At 71.0% G+C, this 16,187-nt stretch overlaps 5 protein-coding genes across 9 annotated transcripts in view; 2 read left to right on the forward strand and 3 right to left on the reverse strand.

Annotated features, from left to right (window-relative positions):
- SARNP (SAP domain containing ribonucleoprotein) overlaps positions 1 to 2,507 on the reverse strand; it is a 28,202-nt gene extending 25,695 nt beyond the window's left edge. For all 5 annotated transcript variants that reach the window (XR_014619215.1, XR_014619216.1, XM_084303754.1 and 2 more), the window contains exons 1-4: positions 2,440 to 2,507; positions 1,767 to 1,866; positions 1,460 to 1,506; positions 418 to 485 (exon numbers count right to left, since the gene is read on the reverse strand). Coding sequence is in view for 3 of the 5 variants with exons in the window: in XM_084303754.1 (XP_084159880.1) it covers positions 418 to 485; positions 1,460 to 1,506; positions 1,767 to 1,866; positions 2,440 to 2,475 (251 nt within the window). In the remaining 2 variants the exon portion in view is untranslated. The remainder of the gene's footprint in view (positions 1 to 417; positions 486 to 1,459; positions 1,507 to 1,766; positions 1,867 to 2,439) is intronic.
- A 222-nt stretch (positions 2,508 to 2,729) lies between these two features.
- On the forward strand, positions 2,730 to 5,272 carry ORMDL2 (ORMDL sphingolipid biosynthesis regulator 2; the record flags this gene model as incomplete). The annotated part of the gene is given in 5 exon segments (XM_084303760.1): positions 2,730 to 2,798; positions 2,801 to 2,820; positions 3,218 to 3,392; positions 4,071 to 4,222; positions 4,482 to 5,272. Coding segments are annotated over 5 exon segments (552 nt in total). The 3' UTR covers positions 4,618 to 5,272.
- A 447-nt stretch (positions 5,273 to 5,719) lies between these two features.
- Positions 5,720 to 8,386, reverse strand: DNAJC14 (DnaJ heat shock protein family (Hsp40) member C14; the record flags this gene model as incomplete). The annotated part of the gene is made up of 7 exons (XM_084303661.1): positions 5,720 to 6,061; positions 6,216 to 6,318; positions 6,392 to 6,552; positions 6,665 to 6,784; positions 6,972 to 7,078; positions 7,160 to 8,266; positions 8,381 to 8,386. The coding sequence occupies 7 exons, from the start codon at positions 8,384 to 8,386 to the stop codon at positions 5,827 to 5,829; spliced, it is 1,839 nt and encodes a 612-aa protein (XP_084159787.1). The 3' UTR covers positions 5,720 to 5,826.
- A 910-nt stretch (positions 8,387 to 9,296) lies between these two features.
- Positions 9,297 to 12,302, forward strand: LOC311220197 (transmembrane protein 198-like; the record flags this gene model as incomplete). The annotated part of the gene is made up of 5 exons (XM_084303662.1): positions 9,297 to 9,379; positions 9,591 to 9,721; positions 10,454 to 11,029; positions 11,917 to 12,065; positions 12,174 to 12,302. The coding sequence occupies exons 2-5, from the start codon at positions 9,601 to 9,603 to the stop codon at positions 12,300 to 12,302; spliced, it is 975 nt and encodes a 324-aa protein (XP_084159788.1). The 5' UTR covers positions 9,297 to 9,379; positions 9,591 to 9,600.
- A 1,548-nt stretch (positions 12,303 to 13,850) lies between these two features.
- Positions 13,851 to 15,500, reverse strand: PYM1 (PYM homolog 1, exon junction complex associated factor). Its single transcript, XM_084303757.1, has 3 exons — positions 15,438 to 15,500; positions 14,763 to 14,856; positions 13,851 to 14,339 (listed from the first exon to the last, which is right to left on the reverse strand). The coding sequence occupies exons 1-3, from the start codon at positions 15,466 to 15,468 to the stop codon at positions 13,856 to 13,858; spliced, it is 609 nt and encodes a 202-aa protein (XP_084159883.1). The 5' UTR covers positions 15,469 to 15,500; the 3' UTR covers positions 13,851 to 13,855.
- Between the last annotated feature and the right edge of the window lie 687 nt (positions 15,501 to 16,187).

The raw sequence follows: 16,187 nt of genomic DNA on the forward strand, positions 1-16,187 counted from the left end.
CCGGGCGCGCTCCCAGCGCAGCGCCGCGGGTGCAGGACGCCCCCTCCTGCCCGCACAGCACCACGGCCCCAGCACCCCAACCCAGCATTTGGGGTGCACCCAGCGCCCCGTTACCACTCGGGGCTGAGGCTCCCTGCGAGCAGGGATGCCCAAAACCACGCGAGCTCCGAGCTGCTTTCAGCCCAAGCTCTGAGACTGGGTTGTGCCAAGCTCGCGCCACCACCCGCAGCCTCAGAAGCGACCCCAGGAGCTGCCCTCGCTGCGGGGGCTGCGACCCCTCCGGCCTCTGGGGGTCTCAGGAGGCTCACGAAGAACCCGTAAGCGTTTGGAGGAGGGGGAGCACACCCTCACACACACCCCTCGCCTTACAGCCACCCCCCCCAGGTTTGTTTTGGCCCCCGCAGAGAGGATAGTTACACGTCGGGCGATTTTACAGGAGGCTCCTCCGCTTTGACGGGCGGCTCCGCCGGCTTCTGCTCTTCTTCCTGCCGGGGAAGGAGTCGAGAGGGGGTCAGGAGGAGCCCAGCACCCCGCAGGGAGGCTGTCGGGGCTCGGAACTCTGTGCTCAGCGGGGACGTGCCTCCATTTCAGCCCCCAAAGGCTCCTGTGAGTGTCACAGCAGCGGGGGACACTTCACATCCCCAGGGACGAGCGCCCAGCTCCTGAGCACAAGCGGCTGCCTCACGGCTGAGGGAAGGGAAGGGAAGGGCCGTGTGCTCTGAGCCCCCTTCCTCCTTCCCCAGCCGTGCCTAACTCAGTCCACGAGGCACTACACGGAGCATTTCTCACCATAAATATTATACAATGATAAATATTGCATCCAAACCCTGCCAGGGTTTGAACAACGCTGCTACAGACACGGATTTATTTTTTTTTAACACCCCAAAGCCAAGCCCTTAGCACAAGGCCCGGGGCTTCGCAAGGCTCAGGAAATAATTGGAATGAGGCCTGGCAAGCAGGGCCAGCAAACACCCAAAGCACACGGCTCCCGATGTCTCGTGCTGCTCTAGGAAGGCTCAGTGCCCTTCTCCCACCAGATGTGTTTTGGGACACTGGGGAGAAGCTCCCAGGTGCCTCACACATCCTCGTGGGGCCACGTGCTTCAACATCACCATTGACAAAATCACGGGGTGACAGCGCGGCTCCTGCTGAGCCCGGGCAGAATTCCCCCCTCCGAAGCAGCAGCCACACACGGAGCCCACACGCACCTCCAAAGCCCAGCTTTTCACACACCCTGCACGCTGATGTGGCAACACCGAGACTTCAGCATCAGAACTGGGCAGTTTTGACCCCCCAGTGAGCCGCAGCAGTGCTTCCCAACGCTGCCAGGCAGCGCTCGTTGCAAGGCAGCCTCCAGTTCTGCCCCCTCGTCCCAGCGCCCTCCCAGCTGGGCCCGGCACAGCGAAACCCAACACGGCCACCCAGAGGCCACGCACCGCCAGGCCAGCCCCAAATTTACCTCTATTTCTTCTCCCAGAACGTCTTCCTCGTTGGCTTCTTCTTCAGCTGAAGGGGAAGAAAGAAACAGACTAATTAATGGTGAAAATCACTCGATTAATACCCGGCCTCTCCGATAAGGCCACTGTGAGTGTTTGATTCACGAAATGAGGAGGGGAGAGGCAAAACCACAGCAACGTGCCCAAACAAAGCCCAACCCCAGGAGCTCTCTCGCCAATGCCAACCCCGAGCAGCAGCCACAGCCTGGGGGGGCTCTAGGAAGGAGCCCCCGTGCCCATCAGGGGGGTGAGGGGGGGCTGCGTGCGTACCGTGCTCCTCCAGGTAGGCCTGCAGCCGGTTGATGAGATCCTGCTTGTTCCCCTTCGCCTCCAGGCCGCGGGCCAGGCACTCCTGCTTCAGCTCTGCCAGCTGCGACGGGGGAAGCTCCGATTAATTAGCGGGCGTGATTAACGGGGGACGCAGCGAGGGGAGAATAATAACAAAAAAGGGGGAAAACGGCGCACAACCGAGGCAGGTTTTTAGCAGCCCCGCACGCTGAGCCCCCCCCACCCCCGCCTTTGCTGCAGGCGCCCCGGTTGCCCCCGTTGCTCCCCGGGGCCTGGGGGTGCAGAACGGCCCGGGCGGCCTCAGGGCGGCGGGGAGGGACCCCGAACAGCCCGGGGGGGGCACCGGGGAGCGGCACCGGCACCGGGAGGCGGCGGCGGCTCCGCACACAGCCCCGTGTGCCTGCGAGCGCGGCCCAGGCCGGGAACCGGGCCCCACCGAGCACCCCCAGGCCCCACCGGGCCCCACCAGGCCTCACCGGGCCCCCAACCGGGGCCTCCCACAGGGCCCAGCGGCGGGAGGCGCTGCCCCGGGCCCGGTCACGACCCAGAGGCGGCGGCTGGAGCCTGAACCCATCGGCCCCGGGCCCCCCGAGTGCTGGCGGGGGTCAACGGCCCGGTAGCGGCCCGGTGGAGGTGGCGCGGGCCCCGCCGGTACCTTCAGCTTGTGGAGCTCCACGGGCTCCGCCGCCATCTTGCCGCCCCCTCAGGCCGCCGCCGCTGCCGCCGCCGGCCCCGCCCCCCGCCGGCAGCCCGCCGCCCAATCACGGCCGCGCTTCCTGGACCGGCGATTTCAAACTGCCGCCCAACACCGCTCCCGCCGATTGGAGGGCTGCCCCGCGGCGCCTCGCGCTCGCTGTTGGTTCTCCCGCGCGAGGGGGCGGGGAGGAGGTTCTGACGGACGGGAAGAGCGGCCAATAGGAGTGGAGGAACGGCGGGGAGCGGCCAATGGGGGTGGGGGGTCGGGAACGCGGACTTCCTGGAGACGAGGCCGGGCCGGGGCCTGGCAACGGGGCCCGGGGCCCTGCGGAGCCGCCGGGTGAGGGGGGGCGGGACCGGGGGGGGATCGGGAGGGGGGGAGGGGGAGGAACCGGGAACGGGGGGCACCGGGGGGCACCGGGGCTGTGGGGGCCGGGAATGGAAGCACCGGAGGGAGCGGGGCCTGGGGAACTGGGGGAACCGGGGACCGGGGAGGCTGAGCCCGGGGGAACCGGGACCGGGGCTGGGACCGGGCCCCGCGGGGGTTTGCGATCGTTCCCCGGCCCCCCCGAGCCCCGGTGCCCGGTGCCCACCTCAGGGCAGCGCCGCCGTTCCCCTTTGGGCCCGCTGCCGAGCCCCGGGAGAGGAACCGGGAGGCGCCCGGCAGCGGGCCCCAAACTGCGGGGATTTGGGGAAACGGCCCCAAAAGGCCGCTGAGAGCCCCGTGCCCACGGCAGGATGAACGTCGGCGTGGCGCACAGCGAGCTGAACCCCAACACGCGCGTGGCGAGCAGCCGCGGCAGCTGGCTGGCCTACGGGCTGGCGGTGGGCGCCCTGCACGTCGTCCTGCTCAGCGTCCCCGTCCTCAGCGTCCCCGTGGTCTGGACGCTCACCAACGTCCTGCACAACCTGGTGAGTCCCGGCCCCGCGCTGCCCTACCGGGGCTGCACCGGCACCGGGCACGGTTTGGTGTCCCTGGGCTACAGAAGGTGACGGCTACTGCGGGCACTGAAAAAGGGAGAGCACGGAAAGGGGGAATCTGGGGTGCTGGGTCCAGCTCTGGGCTCCCCGGTACAAAGCAGACCGGGATCTCCTGGGAAGGGTCCAGTGGAGCCCACAAAGGTGATACGGGGCCTGGAGCATCTTCCCTAGGAAGAGAGGCTGAGAGACCTGGGGCTGTTCAGCCTTGGGAAGAGAAGACTGAGGGGGGATCTCATCAATGTGCTTAAATATGTGAAGCGTGGGAGACAGGGATTTGGCCAACCTCTTCTCAGAGGCCTGTGGGGACAGGACAAGAGGCAACGGCCACAAAATGGAGCCCAGGCAGTTCCGCACCAACAGGCGAAAGAAATTCTTCACAGAGAGGGTGCCGGAGCGCTGGGACAGGCTGCCCAGGGAGGCTGTGGGGTCTCCTTCTCTGGAGATATTCAAGGCCCGTCTGGAGGCCTACCTGGGCAGCCTGCTGTAGGGAGCTGCTTTGGCAGGGGGGTTGGTCCCGATGAGCTCTCTGCCCCGCATCCAGAAGCTCTCACAGCCTCAGAACAGCCTGAGCTGGGCTTTGCTGATGTCCTCCCCCCCCAACACCCGCAGGTGATGTACTTGCTGCTGCACACAGTGAAGGGGACCCCGTTTGAAACCCCCGACCAGGGCAAGGATCGCCTCCTCACGCACTGGGAGCAGATCGACTACGGGCTGCAGTGCACCTCCTCGCGCAAGTTCCTCAGCATCTCCCCGGTGGTGCTGTGAGTGCCGCGCTGCGCTAAACTGGGCAGAGAGGAGCCAGGCGGGGGGCTGGGGGGGGGCTTCCAGGGCTGCTGCTGGCACAGCTCAGCACATTCAGCCCCTGCACAGACAGGTCCCAGGGGTTGGGAGGTTTTCCCAGCTGAGGCGCTGGGGTTTTATACAGGAAACAGCAGCGAGGCCCCCCAAAAATCCCCGCCCTGCCCCCAGGGAAGCAGGGCAGCGCAGAATAACCCGCGGGCTCCCTCTCTCCCCCCCCAGGTACCTCCTCACCAGCTTCTACACCAAGTACGACCCCGCGCACTTCGTGATCAACACGGCCTCCCTGCTCAGCGTCCTCCTGCCCAAGCTGCCCCAGTTCCACGGCGTGCGGCTCTTCGGCATCAACAAGTACTGAGCCCCGTGCCCACCGTGCCCACCGCCCCCTGGGGCTGGGCGCACCAGCTCCTGCGTGCAGGGCTTCCCACGAGGGTTTTGGTAAGGTTCCTGCATCTCCTGAGGGCTCCTCCTGCTTTGCTGGAGATGTGTGAGCTGGACGGAGCGAGCCGGGCACATCACACACACCCCCCACGCTCCCTTGTGACCCCGTGGCAGTAGGGAAACACCCACGAGGGGAGAACTGTCGACCAGTGGGAAGAGCAACCACCCTGTGCCTCCTTCATCCTTGTGTTTTGTCCAATTTTGTCCAATTCCACCGTCATAAAGGCCGCACAGAGCAGAGCAGCATCCTCACAGCACAGCCCCCAGCCAGGAGAACACCCGCAGCCACCCCACAGAGCGCCTGGAGCCAGCCCCCCACCCTGAAGAGAAGAGGCACGCTTCTAAACCGTGCTTCAAGCTGGGAAAAGTGGTAAGAAAGAAGAGCACGGCCGTTAAACCCCAGCTGCTCACACCTGGGAGTACAGAGGGTGGCAGGACACAGGCAGGGCTCTTTTACGTGACTTCATGTAAAAAGAAATCAAAATAAAAAACGGCTCCTGGTCCTCAGCATTAGGGAAATGTGCCGAGTGTCCCTCAAACTGTGCAAAGCTGAGGCTGGAGAAGTAAAACCATCGTGGCTGAAAGCGTGCAGGGAGCCTGGCGGCGGTGCTGAGGACGGCTGCGCACCGTGAGCACAGCGCCCGCGCGCTGCAATCGCTGTATTAATAGAAAGGGGATGTGCGGGGTCATAAACAGGGGTGAGCGAGCAAAAAGAAACTGGTTTCAATGCAGCACGGAACGTGCTAGAAGCTGCCTGGCCCCAGAGCTGCTCTGCCCACGCCCCTCTGCTGCCCCGCAGGTGTTTTGGGGTGCGCGTGGAGGGAAGGGGCAGCAGCCCCCCCGCTGTGGGCACCTGGGCTCCTACAACACCCCCTGAAGAGACCTGGGGGGGGTCGGTCCAGCACGGCCCCCGCTGTGCCCCCCTGGGGGTTCTGTGTCGTCGCTGCCTCCGGCGCAGTTCCTCCTGCTCACCCCAGCCCCACCAGCTCACAGTTAACTTCTAAACACACAGATTACCTTAAAAAAAAAAATAGATTTTTTTTTTATTTCAAAGAGCCCTTGTAGTGCCCGGCAGAGCACGGCCTCCCCCCGCCCAGGGAGCGCCCCCCCAGCACCCGCAGGGCGCTCAGCGCTGGAAGGGGCGCCGCACCTTCTTCCGCCTCTTGTGCTTGGCGTCGCCCTTGGGGGCTCCCCCCTCTGTCCTCGGCTGGGCCCCGGCTGCAGCCGCGGCCCCCGGGGGGGCTGCGGGCGGGGGGGGCGACGGGAAGCCCCCGGGCATCGGTCCTGAGGTCCCCTGGAACACGCGGGTGAAGAAGTCCTGCAGGTCGGCGGCGGAGCTGGGGCTGCCCTTGGAGGTGCTCCTGCTGGCAGGAAGGCGGCGTCTGGGGGGGCTCCTGGGGGGGGCCAACAGCCCCCAGCCCCCTCAAACCCCTCCCACTCCACCCCCCAGCAGCAGCCAGGCCCCGGCGTCGCTCCCCTGCTGCCGCCGGTCCCCGTCCCGCCACCAGCACTGACCTCTGCCGCCCGCCCGCGCCGGCGCTCCGTGCCCCGAAGGAGATGTGGTAGGGGACGCGGTGGGTGTCGGGGCAGATCCCCACGCGCTGGCAGCCGGCCCACTCTGCGGGGAGACACACGGCGTCACCGGGGGCTCGCCCTGACACCCCCGCGGGGCTGCAGGACGCGGCACCCACCGGTGATGTCGTAGACCTTGCCGTCCATCACGGCCAAGTAGGTGATCTTCAGCCCCAGCAGGCTGGACTCGGCCCAGAAGTCGCCCTCCTCGGCGGGGTGCAGCTGCCCGCACTCGGCGCAGTAGCGGGCGCTGAGCGGGTCGCGGTCCAGCTCGAACCTCCTGTGGGGCCGGCACCGCGTCAGCCCCCACCGGGGCAGCACCGCGGGGCCGGGACAGAGCCCACAGCCTGAACACCTCAACCCCGAGCGGGGCCGGGAGCCTCGGGACCTACTTGTGCTTGCCCTGGCACTTGCTGCACATCATGGTGTTCATGGCCTCCTTCAGGTCGTCCTGCAGCCTGCTCAGGAACTCGTTCATGGACCGGCTCAGCTCGCTCTCCGCCATCCGCTTCCTGCAGCCACCGCACGGGGAGAGAGACGGGGTCAGAGCCCGGCGGTGCGGGGCTGCACGAGACCCCCGCGGGGGGACGGGGCCGCGGACCCGGTGCTCTCCCCGCTCCCCCCGCAGAAGGACCCGGTGGGGCTCCAGGGCGTGAGGGCACCCCCGCAGCCCCCCACCCGCCGCCCCAGCCCACTCACATCTCGTACTCCTTCCTCCTCTCGGGGTTGCTGACGATGTCCCAGGCCGCCCGCAGCACCTTGAAGGCCTCCTCCGCTCGCGGGTGCTCGTTCTTGTCCGGGTGGACCTGGGAGGCGCAGGGGGGCTCAGCGCCGTGTCCCAGCGGGGCCGCAGCTCGCCGCCAGCCCCCGGCCCCCCGCTCACGCACCAGCACGGCCAGCCGGCGGTACGCCTTCTTCAGCTCGGCGTCCGACGCCGTCGCCTCCACGCCCAGCGCCTGGAAGGGGTTCAGCTCCTCCTCGGGCACGTCGGCCATGGCCAGCAGGCGGGCCACCTCCTCCCCGGAGCTAGCGGCCGGAGCCCCTCCGTCGAGGCCCAGCGCCGCGTCCCCCGGCCCGCAGCCTGTCCGTAACTCCCCGGGGGGAGCCCGCCACCTCCGCAGCCAGTCCCGGAGGCGCTGGCAAGTCCCGGCCACCCCGAGCAGCCCCCACGTCCTGCGGAGGCCGGTGGCGTCGAGGAACGCCGCGAGCCGGGTCCGGCCCAGCCTGGCCACGCCAGCAGCCACGGCGCGCCAGCAGAGCCGCAGGCAGCCCAGCAGCAGCACGAGGAGCAGCAGCAGCAGCGCGCACAGCATCCACAGCAGCCGCCGCGCCACCTCCGCCCCGGCCCGCAGCCCCCGGGCCGCCCGCAGCCACCCGCTGCGAGCCCGCTGGCCCACGCGCCGGCCCCAGCTGCGCACGGTGCCCGGTGCCGAGCCCAGCTCCCCGGCGCCCAGGCGGCAGCAGGAGCAGAGCAGGCGGCCCCCGGCCTCCGCGCACAACCTCCGCGCCTGGCCCAGCGCCGCCTCCAGCAGCGCCTTCAGCCGGGCCAGCTCCTCCGTGCGGGCCCCGCGGCTCCGTTTCCTCGCCGGGCGCTGCCTCCGGCCGCCCTCCTCCTTCTCTTTCTCCTTCTCCTTGGGGGCCGAGCGCGGCCGCTGGCGTCGCCGGGGTCTCCGGGGTCCCTTCCCCGCGCCCCCCGGGTCCTCTCCGGTTGCGTCCTCCTCGCCCTCCTCGGCCTCACGGGGTGGTGGCGGTGGCGGCCGGTGCTCGGTGGCGGCGCAGCGGGGGCAGGCGAGGCCGCAGGATCCGTCCCGGGCCCGGCACCGGCAGCAGCCCCCGGTGGTGGAGCCGTCTCCGTCCCCGTCATCGTTGCCGTCGTCTTCGGTGGTGGCAGCCGCCGGTCGCAGGCCGCAGCTCCCGTTCCAGGCGGCGCTGCCCGGGGGGGCCCGGCCGCCTCCCCCCCCCCCCTCCTCCTCCTCCTCCTCCTCCTCCTCCTCCTACCCCGGCCGCGGGCGGCTCCCGGTTCCCGCCGCCGCCCCCCTCGGCCTCGGCCGCTGCCCCGCGGCCCGGCGGGGGCTGAGCCATGGCGGCGGCCCCCGGAGTTAGGTCACCGCCATCGCCCCTGGAACCGGGAGCGGAGTCAGCGGGGCCCGGGGGGGAACCGAGGGGGAACCGGGGGGAACCGGGGAGGGTGGGGGGCGCTACCGGGGGTACCAGCGGGGGAACCGGGGGCTGGGAGCGGCCGCGGGAGGCAGGCCCGGGGCGGCCCCCGGGGCCCCTTCGCGCTCCCCGAGCGGTGCCGGTGCCGGTGCCGGCGGGGGGGGGGTCTCCGCCTCCTCCCGCCCCCCCCCGGGTCCCTCGCGCGCCTCACTTCCGCCTTCCGCCCGCCCGCCGCCGCCGCCACGCTCGCTTCCGGGGGCGTGGCCAGGCCCGGTTGCGTCACCCGCTTTGGCACCGCCCCCTCAGCGAAGCCCCGCCCCCATTAACCCCTTCGGTGCCGGGCGCGGAGTCGCCGTCCCGCGCTGCCCCCGGGGCCGCGTCCCGCAGCCGGGCGGGGCTGGGACCGGGGCCGGGACCGGGGCCGGGCTGCCCCACGCGTGTCCGTGCCCCCAACGTGCCCGCGCTCCCCTTTTGTGCCCCTGCCCCACGGCAGGTCCCAGCCCCACGACGGGCTCTGTCCCCCACGCGTGTCCCCAAAACCACGCGTGTCCGTGTCCCCACGCGTGTCCCTATTCCCACGCGTGTCCGTGTCCCTCGTGAGCTTCTGCCCCCAGCGCGTGTCCGTGTCCCATACCCGTGCCCCTGCCCCGCTCCCCACGCGCGTCCGCGCTCCACGCGTGTCCCCTCCCCACGCGTGTCCATGTCCCGCGCGTGTCCCCGCCGCCCCCCCTCCGTTCCGGGCTCCCCTCCCCGCTCCCATCCCGGCCCCTCCGCGGCTCCCCCCGCCCCGCTCCCGCCCCCCGCCGCCCCCAGCCCCGGCCCCGGCCCCGCTCCCTGTCCCGCCCCGCACCGCCCCCGGCCCCGCTCCCAGCCCCGCTCCCGGTCCCGGTCCCGGTCCCGGCCGTGTTTGAGCCCCGCGGCCGGGCCGGGTCCCGCCGCCCCCGGAGCGGGTGAGTCCCGGGACGGGGCCCCCGCGCCCCCCGCCCCCCGCCGCGGCCCCGCTCCCAGATGTGCGGGGCGGGATGGGGGGGGGTCGAGGGAGGGGGGTACCGGGGGAGGGGGCTCCCCCCGCGCGCGTTTCCGCCGCCCCGGGGCCGGGGAGGGGGCAGCGGGGGGGGGGATCCCGGCGCCCCCCAGCGTGGCCGCCCCGTGCGCCCCCAGCCCGGCGGGGATGGAGCCCGGAGCCCCCTCGGTGCCGCGCTGCCGCCTGGAGCCGCGGCCCCCCCTCGAGCCCGGCCCCGCCGCGCTCTGCGCCCTCGGCTGCCTCCTCGGCCTCGTCTGCGGAGGCTTCGGTGAGTGGGGGGCGCACGGGGGGGGAGGCACGGGTGGGGGGGTCGAGCGGGGAGTGCCGTGGATGGGGTACGGGGGGCACGGGCAGAAAGGGGGCATCGGGGGACAAGGGGTGCCCCTGGGGGATGGGGTGCAGGGGATGCTGTGGGGCACAGCCCGGGGGGGGCAGTTTGGGGGGGGCACAGCAAGGGATGTGGTGGGGGGGGCACAGCCAGAGGGGATGCCCTAGGGGGCACCATGGGATGTGGTGGGGGGCACGGCAAGATGGGGACGTCACTGGGGACACGGCTGGGGGGGGCACAGCACGATGGGACGGCACCAGGGACACTGTGGGAGGTGGCTGGGGGAGCGCAGCAAGACGGGGGTGTCACTGGGGTCACCGTGGGACGTGGCTGGGGGGGGCACTGCAAGACGGGGACATGAACGGGGACATGGTTGGGGGGGCACAGCAAGATGGGGACAACATCAGGGACTCAGCTGGGGGGGCACGGCAAGATGGGGATGTCACCAGGGACACCATGGGAGGTGGCCGGGGGGAGTACAGCAAAATGAGGACACCACGGGGGACACGGCTGGGGGGCACAGCAAGATGGGACAGCATGGGGGACACCGTGGGATGTCACTGGGGGGGTACGGCAAGACTGGGATGTCACCGGGACACCATGGGACTTGTCCGGGGGGGCACGGCCGGAGGGGTGGCACCGTTTGCAGAGCCCCCCCCTCGCCCCTGTCAGGCTACCGCTGCTTCAAGGCCATCATGTTCCTGTCGGGGCTGCTGCTGGGCTCCGCCGTCATCTTCGCGCTGTGCTACAAGGAGCGGGTGCTGGAGACGCAGCTGAGCCTGGAGGTGAGCGCGGGCATCGCGCTGGGCATCGGGGCGCTGTGCGGGCTGCTGACGGCGCTGGTGCGCAGCGTGGGGCTCTTCACCACCGGGCTGCTGCTGGGGCTGCTGCTGGCCACGGCCACGCTGGTGGCCACCGCGCCGCTGCTGCAGCCGCAGAGCCCCTGGGTGCCGGCGGGCGGCCTGCTGGGGCTGGCGCTGCTCTGCGCCCTGCTGGCCCTGCACTGGCAGAAGCCGCTGACCGTGCTGGCCACGGCCGTGTGCGGGGCGGCGGCGGTGGTGGTGTGCGCCGACTACGTGCTGGAGGCGCTGGCCCTGGTGCTCTACGTCTACGACCGGCTGCGGTTGGCGCCGCCGGCGCCGCTGTGCTGGTACAGCTGGGCCGTGCTGGGAGCCTGGCCCGCGCTCAGCGTCCTCGGAGTCCTCGTGCAGTGGAAGCTGACGGCCGGGGGCTGCTCCCGTAGCGATGGTGAGGGGGGGTGGGGGGACGGGATGGGGAGCGGGGGGGGGAAAGGGATGGAAATGGGGGTGGGAAGGGGGATGGGGATGGAAATGGGCACAGGAAGGGGAAAGGGATGGAAACAGGCAGGGGAAGGGGGATAGGGATGGAAATGGGGGTGGAAATGGGGATGGGGTTGGGATGGGATGGGGACTGGGATGGAAGCGGGCACAGGAATGGGCAGGGGAAGGGGGAGAGGGTTGGAAATAGGCATGGGGATGGGGATAGGGACAGAAATGGGATGGGGTTGGGATGGAAATGGGCACAGGAAGGGGAAAGGGATGGAAACAGGGATGGGATGGGGACTGGGATGGAAATGGGCACAGGAAGGGGAATAGGATTGGAAATAGGCATGGGAGTAGGGATAGGGACAGAAACAGGGATGAGGTTGGGATGGAAATGGGTGTGGGAAGAGGGACAGGGATGGAAATGGGGTTTGGACAGGGACTGGGATGGAAATGGGCACAGGAATGGGGATAGGGATGGGGAACAGGATGTCCCCAGTGAGGAAATAGGGATGGGGTTTGGATGGGATGGAAACGGGCATGGGAATGGGCAGGGGAAAGGGGATAGGGATGGAAATGAGAACAGGGTTGGGATGGGATGGGGACAGATGGGAGCAGGCACCACGCTGGGATGTGCCCAATTGGGAGGGACGGGAGGGGAAAAGAGGGGAGAAAGGGGGCACCAGGGCGATGGCAGAGGTGGGAGAGCTGGAGATGACAACAGGGAAGGGGACGGGGATGGCGACGGGAGCGGCGAGGGAGGGGGGGAAGCCACCAGGGTGGGGCCGGAGGCGGCCACGGGGACGCTGAGGGTGCCGGCGGGGGCCGGGGCTGAGCCCCCTCCCTGCTCAGCCATCCTCAGCCGGCGCCAGAAGCGGCTGCAGCTGCTGCGCATCCGGCAGAAGGAGGCCAAGCGCCGCCAGAGCCCGGCCCCCCCCGAGGGCACCTACCGCCGCAAGCCCCCCCCCGTCAAGCGCTACGCGGGCGACGTGCTGGCCCCGGTGAGCGCGCACCCACCTGGGGGGGGGTCGGGGCAGGAGGCACCCCAAAACCTCCCCCCTGACACCCCCGTGTCGCTGTGTGTCCCCCCCCCCCCATGATCCCCCCAGAGCTACATCCGGAGCCTGCAGGACCGGCAGCTGGAGAGCGCGCCCCCCCCGGGCCCCCCAGGGCCCCCCGATGACGACTGCGGCTCCACCGTGCCCCTCACGGCCCCCCCGCCGCGCGGCCCCCCCTGAGCGGCCCCGGGGTCCCCACCGTCCGTGCCTTGGGGCGCTGCCCCCCCCCCATTTTGCTGTGCCTGTCCCGTAACCAGCCCCGTGCCCCCCCGCCCCCGTGTGTCCCCCCCCCCAGCAGTGCCTGCCTGGCCCCCGCGCCAGCCGAGACCTCGTACAAATAAAGGCCCTCGTTTATTTTTGCAGGACCTACCCAAACACTGTGCACGCACCCCCACCCCCCCCAGGATGCTCCCCTTGAACAGAAAGATCTTGGGGGGGGGGGGCAGGAAAAAGCAGCACTGAAATGGGGGGGGTGGGGGGGCTCTGGGCAACCCCTGCTGTACGGCTGCACCTTGTCACATATTGGGGGGGGGCACAGGTGGCAGGGACCCCCCCCACACAGCCCCAGCTTTGAAAAAATGGGGGCAGGGAGCACTGTGAGCACCCCCCCAGGGCCCCCCCTGTGCCCCCTGCCCTTCAGCAGCTCCCTGCACACTGACACCCACCCTGCCACGGCCCCCCCAGGCCCCCCCACCCCTTAAAACCCCATCCAGGAGCCCCCAGCCCTCCCCCGAGGACCACCCCTCCCCCGAGCCCCCCACGTCCCCCCCAGCCCCAGTACAAACCAGTCCAGTGAACTGGCACCACCCCAGCACCCCCCCCTGCAGAATCACCCCAAACACAGCCCCATTCGCTGGGGGGGGGGGGGGCACAACCCGGGCTTGGGGGGCACCGTGCCCATCCCGCTGCCCCTTCCCACGGGGACCAGAGCCACAGGAGCCCCCCCCCCCAACACATCCCGGGGGGGGGGACGGGTTTTTTTGCACGGCGCTGCTGGCGCTGTCCTTGTCCCCGAGGAGCGGCCGGAGGCGAGCACGGGGCCGCTGCCAGCCCCGGCCCCGCTGCCAGCATCACCCGGGAAATAGGGCACGGGGAGGGGGGGGGCACTGGGGGCCGGGTGCCCCCGCTGTGACACCGCCTGGCGGGACACAAAGGCGGCTCTGTCCCAGCGCGCGGCCCCAACGGTGACGCCGGCACTGGCACGGCTGGGGGTGGAGGATGAGGAGGGTGAGGAGGGTGAGGAAGAGCCCACCCTGCCCCCCCCCGCCCTGCTGTGCCCCCCCCAGGGGGCTGTGAGCAGGGAGAGGCAGAGCCCGCGCCCGGCGCCGCGTCACTACTGCAATTTTATTATTGCGTGGTGTTTAAAAACCGAGGGGGGTGGGGGGGCGGCAACACAGCACGGGGGGGGGGCTGGGGAAGGAGGAAAGGAAGAGCCACGGCCCCCGCCCTGCCCGCAGCACCACCGGCCCTGCGCCCCCCACCCCCGGTAAAATTAAAAAACAAAAAAAAAAAACAAAAAGGAGGAGAGAGGTGTCGGAGAGACGCCGAGTTCCTACCACTGATAGCTGGGAAATTAAACCGACAAAAAAACGACCAAAAAAACAAAAAACTGTTCTGGAAAAAAAAAACAAAAACCGACACCGGAACAAACCCCAGGGGCCCGGCGCTCAGTGGGGGCACCCGGCCCTCGTGCGCCCCCCACCCCCCCTGCTTCCCACCCCCTCCGCAGCCCCTTACAAGTCCAGCTCCAGGTCCTGCAGCTCCTCCTCCAGGGCTTTCCGCCGGCCCAGCTTCTCCAGCTGCTCTTTGGTGGGCTGCTTGATCTCGCCGGAGTCGAGCCTCTGCTGCAGCTCCTCCACCTGCCGCAGCTTCTTCCTCAGGCTCTTGATCTTCTTGGCCTTCTCCGAGGCCGCTGCTTCGCCGTCGGCGGGGCCCTGGGCGCCGCAAGCCGGCTGTGGCGCGGCCCCCGGCGCGTCCCCCCCCAGGGAAACCTTCTCCAGCGAGTGGCTCAGTTCGTCCGTCTCCCGCTCGCCTTTCTCCTGCTGCTGCTTCCTCTTCTCCTTGCGTTTCAAGTTCCTTTTGGCCGCCTTGGACAGTCCGCTCTCGCCTCCCTCCGCCTTGCCGGGCTGCTTGCCGGGCGGCGCGGCGGCCTCCAGGCTCAGCCCCGGGGGCAGCTCGGGTTTGCTCTTGAAGAATTTGACGTATTTGTTCTCGTACCTGCGCGGAAGGAGAGGCGCTGACCCCCGCCGAGCCGCGACCCTCGGACGCCTCCAGCCCGTTTCGGCCCCCGTCCTGCGCTCTGCCCCGGCCCCGCCGCCGTCCCCGGGCCCTGGGGGGGGTGGGGGGGCTCCTGGCGGCGCAGCCGGCCCCGCGGGCGGCCGGATACGTACCGTGAGCGCGCGGCTTACGGGCTAAGGGGGGTCAGAATTGCTCGGGCACCTGGAAAGAGACCGAGACCCCGAGACGTAACCCGGCTGGGGCGCGCCGGGGGCGGGCTGGGGGCTCCTGGTTTCGCCGCGCTCCCCCGGGAGAAGGATTGGGGGGGTCAGGGCACGGCACGGCGTCACCGCCCGGGGACCCCCACCCCGGGATCACCCCCTCCCCACGCTCCCGGTGCCCCCCCCCCGGTGCCACACTTACACCGGGACCTCCTCCTGCGGCACGTAGCCCTCCTTCACCCGCCGCTGCTTCCGCCAGGTGCCGTCGGGGCGCTGCGTGGAGGCGATGTACTTCCCTGCGGGGGGGGGGCGTGCTGTCGGTTGGGGGCCCCGGGAGACCACCGGGAGCCCCCCGGGACCCCCCCTCCCTTACCCCGGGAGCCCCCCGGATCCCCAACCCTTAGCCCCGGGAGCCCCCCCGTTCCCCACCCCTCAGCCCCAGGGAACCCTGGAGCCCTCCCCCCGCTCCGGGAGCCCCCCTGAAGCCCCCTCCCCGCCCCGGGATCCCCCCGGTCGCCCCCCCCCACACCCCCGGGAGCCCCTCGAGCACCCCCCGTGCCCCGGGAGCCCACCGGGACCCCAGCCCCAAGACCCCCAGACCCCCCCCATCCCGTGTCGGGAGCCCCCCGGGACCTCCCCCTCCCCCTGGAGCCCCCCTTCCCGCCCCCCCCCATCCCGGTGACCCCCCTCAGGCCCCCGCCCCCCCTCCCCGGGATCCCCTCGGGGCACTCCCGGTGCCGGTGCGGCGCTGGGGGCACCCGTACAGCCGGTAACGGGCCGAGGGGAAGGGCAGGGCCCAGCCCCGGGGGGTCGGGGGAGGGCGGCGGGGCCGGGGGAGGGTCCCCGGGAGCGCCGGGCCGGGCCGGGCCGCGCTCACCGGTCTCGTCAGTCACATAGGGAGTCGCCATCTTGCGAGCGCGACACACTTCCGGCCTCCGGGCCCCGCCCACCGGAAGTGGCGGCGGGGAGGGGAGGGAGGGGAACGGGAGGGGGAGGGGAGGGCGGGCGCCGCCGCCGCCATCTTGGTTTTAAAGGCGCCGCGCCCCGCTCGGGGGGGAGGGAAGGGGGGAGGGGGGGAACCGGGCCCCGCCCCGCCGTGACGGGGAAGGGGGGGGTGGGGGGGAGGGGAACCGGGCCCGCCCCGTGCCCGCAGGCCCCTGAGGTTCACCCGGCGGCGCCCCCAAAACCGCCACCGCCGCACCGCGATAACGGCGGCGGGGGGGGGGCCGGTACCGGGGGTGGGGGGGGAGGGGGGGGCAGAGGCACGGGGGGGGCCGTGCCCGTTGTCCTCCCCCCCCCACCAGCCCCGGGGCAGGCAGGATGCGGCGCCGCCCGCCCCCGCGGGGATTTCCCCGGTGCCCCCCCCCCCCCCCGGGGCCGCCTCCCTCCCCCCCCCCACGGGGGCGCCGCGATCCGGGGCCCCCCCCCCGGTTCCCTCCGGTTCCCCCCCGGTTCCCTCCGGTCCCCCCGCACCCGGGGGGGGGCCAGGAAGAAAGCACCGAGGCCTCAACCCACTGAGGGGGGGGGGGCGAGCGGGGAAGGTGCGCCCCGAAGGGGGGGTACCGGGAGCACCGGGGGGGGGGCACCGGGGGGGCTCCACGGAGCCGGCAGTGAACGACGGCGGCTG

The sequence above is a fragment of the Netta rufina genome (assembly GCF_964035555.1).
Source record: "Netta rufina genome assembly, chromosome: 30".
Classification (NCBI taxonomy): domain Eukaryota; kingdom Metazoa; phylum Chordata; class Aves; order Anseriformes; family Anatidae; genus Netta; species Netta rufina.

Bases quoted from the DNA above. Each gene is read 5' to 3' on its own strand.
- PYM1 (XM_084303757.1), bottom strand. From the start codon at position 15,468: ATGGCGACTCCCTATGTGACTGACGAGACCG. The intron at 14,857-15,437 runs GTGAGCGCGGCC...CCCCCCCCGCAG, and splicing joins CTATGTGACTGACGAGACCG to GGAAGTACATCGCCTCCACG. The intron at 14,340-14,762 runs GTAAGTGTGGCA...CCTTCCGCGCAG, and splicing joins CCGCAGGAGGAGGTCCCGGT to GTACGAGAACAAATACGTCA.